Source organism: Callospermophilus lateralis, unplaced genomic scaffold (genome assembly GCF_048772815.1).
Source record: "Callospermophilus lateralis isolate mCalLat2 unplaced genomic scaffold, mCalLat2.hap1 Scaffold_8056, whole genome shotgun sequence".
NCBI lineage: Eukaryota > Metazoa > Chordata > Mammalia > Rodentia > Sciuridae > Callospermophilus > Callospermophilus lateralis.
This window is the reverse complement of record NW_027516104.1, coordinates 16,626-18,652: the sequence shown is the minus strand read 5'-3', so window position 1 is coordinate 18,652 and position 2,027 is coordinate 16,626. Positions and strand designations below refer to the sequence as shown.

General features: G+C 47.1%; 1 protein-coding gene across 1 annotated transcript; it reads left to right on the top strand.

Annotated features, from left to right (window-relative positions):
• Nucleotides 1–339: 339 nt before the first annotated feature.
• On the top strand, nucleotides 340–1,275 carry LOC143640967 (olfactory receptor 2M4-like). Its single transcript, XM_077108456.1, has one exon. It carries the CDS (start codon nucleotides 340–342, stop codon nucleotides 1,273–1,275), a length of 936 nt encoding a protein of 311 aa, XP_076964571.1.
• Nucleotides 1,276–2,027: the final 752 nt, after the last annotated feature.

Here is a 2,027-nt window from a genome sequence, read left to right as displayed (position 1 = left end):
AACTTTCCTGGGATAGGGATGACGGTGTCCTTCAGCAACAGAGATGCGTGATCATTGTTCCTCCTATGCTCTCTGTACCCATGAGTAAGCTTTTAGAAACTTTAGGACTCTTGTAGGTAAAATAAAGAAAATGCATACTAAAATCATTCTCTAAGGTTGAATGAGGAGCCTCATGACTCAATGCTATTAAGGGAGGCAGGTGGAAGCTGGTGAGAAGGTCTCGCCTGCCTCAGATGCCCCGTGCAACACAGGTCCTTGCTGCACCATGCACTGGAAAGCTGAATGAATAGGTAAGCTTCTGTCTTCCCTGGGACTTTCAGATAAGGCAAAGTATTGAGAATGGAGTCAGGAAACCAGATGTCCAGCCCTGTCTTCATCCTGCTGGGCATCTTCAACCACAGCCCCACCCACACCTTCCTCTTCGCTCTGGTCCTGGGCATGTTCACAGTGGCCGTCATGGGGAACTCCACCATGGTGCTCCTCATCCACCTGGATGCCCAGCTGCACACCCCCATGTACTTCCTCCTCAGCCAGCTCTCCCTCATGGACCTCATGCTCATCTGCACCACCGTCCCCAGGATGGCCTTCAACTACCTGTCTGGCAGGAACTCCATCTCGCTAGCAGGCTGCAGAGCCCAGATATTCTTCTACGTGTCCCTGCTGGGAGCCGAGTGCTTCCTGTTGGCTGTCATGGCCTATGACTGCTACGTGGCCATTTGCCATCCCCTTCGGTACGCCATCCTCATGAGTCAGAAACTCTGTGTGCTCATGGCGGTGGCTTCCTGGATCTTGGGGTCTCTTGATGGCATCATTGTGCTGGCAGCTGCCCTGTCGTTCTCTTACTGTGGCTCTCTGGAAATCCATCACTTTTTCTGTGAAGTGGCTGGCCTCTTGCCTCTCTCCTGCACAGACACGTCTGCATTTGAAAGGCTGATGTTTGTCTGTTGTGTGGTGATGCTCATCCTGCCAGTTTCAGTCATTGTCACGTCCTATTCCCATGTCCTCCGAGCTGTCCTCCACATGGGCTCTGGAGAAAGCCGCCGCAAAGCCTTCGCCACCTGCTCCTCCCACCTCATGGTGGTGGGACTCTACTACGGGGCTGCCATGTTCATGTACATGAGACCAGCCTCCACCCACACAGCTAAGCAGGACAAGATGGTGTTGGCCTTCTACACCATCCTCTCCCCCATGCTGAACCCCCTCATCTACAGCCTGCGCAACAGGGAGGTGTCCAGGGGGCTCAGGAAGCTCCTGAGGAGAGGAAGGTTACTGTGACTTTCTCCAGCGTCTGCTGAGGGTCTGTCCAGGATGCTGGCCTTCCAGGCCAGGGGTCCATCTGCAGGTTCTGACCTCAGTGGAGAGCAAGGGTTACAGTTTTCCTCTGCATTTGGAGAGATACCTCTGTGTTCCTGATTCATTCCCACCTGTACTTCAGGTTTACTGATGCTCGGACCTGTCCTAGCTATTTTAATCCTGATCCTTCTTTACTTCCTTCCCAAGCATTTAGGAATGGGGAATCTTTCCAAATAACTTTTCTGTCTATATAAAATATTTAGCATTTTATGACAGGGAGGAAATGAATTTCTAAAATAAATAAAATATCTCTTAGAAATTTATTCTTTTTTCATCTTTATATTAAAAGTGGATACTTTAATGAGTCCAGAAGCAACTCATTCCTTTTGACTGCAGAATCATCCTTATGATTGTGATTGGTTTACTCCTCTTTCATTCTTACATCAGCAACCGAAAGTGTTTGGAAAAGTTAGCAAACTCTCAGTTTCGGGAGCTGCTGGTCATGATTTTTTGTATAGCTCAAAAGTGATTTATTATACATAATCCCATAAAACTCACTAAAGTTTTATTGAAAAATATTTCTGACCTCTAAATCTGTCCAAATTAATTGATTAATATCCACAAGTTGCCCATATTTTGATAAAACATTTATGCTCCCAAGCTGTTTTCACAAGATTATAATCTGTATATGTAAATCTGCAATATTTTTGAGAATTGAAGTCAATCATTGCCTG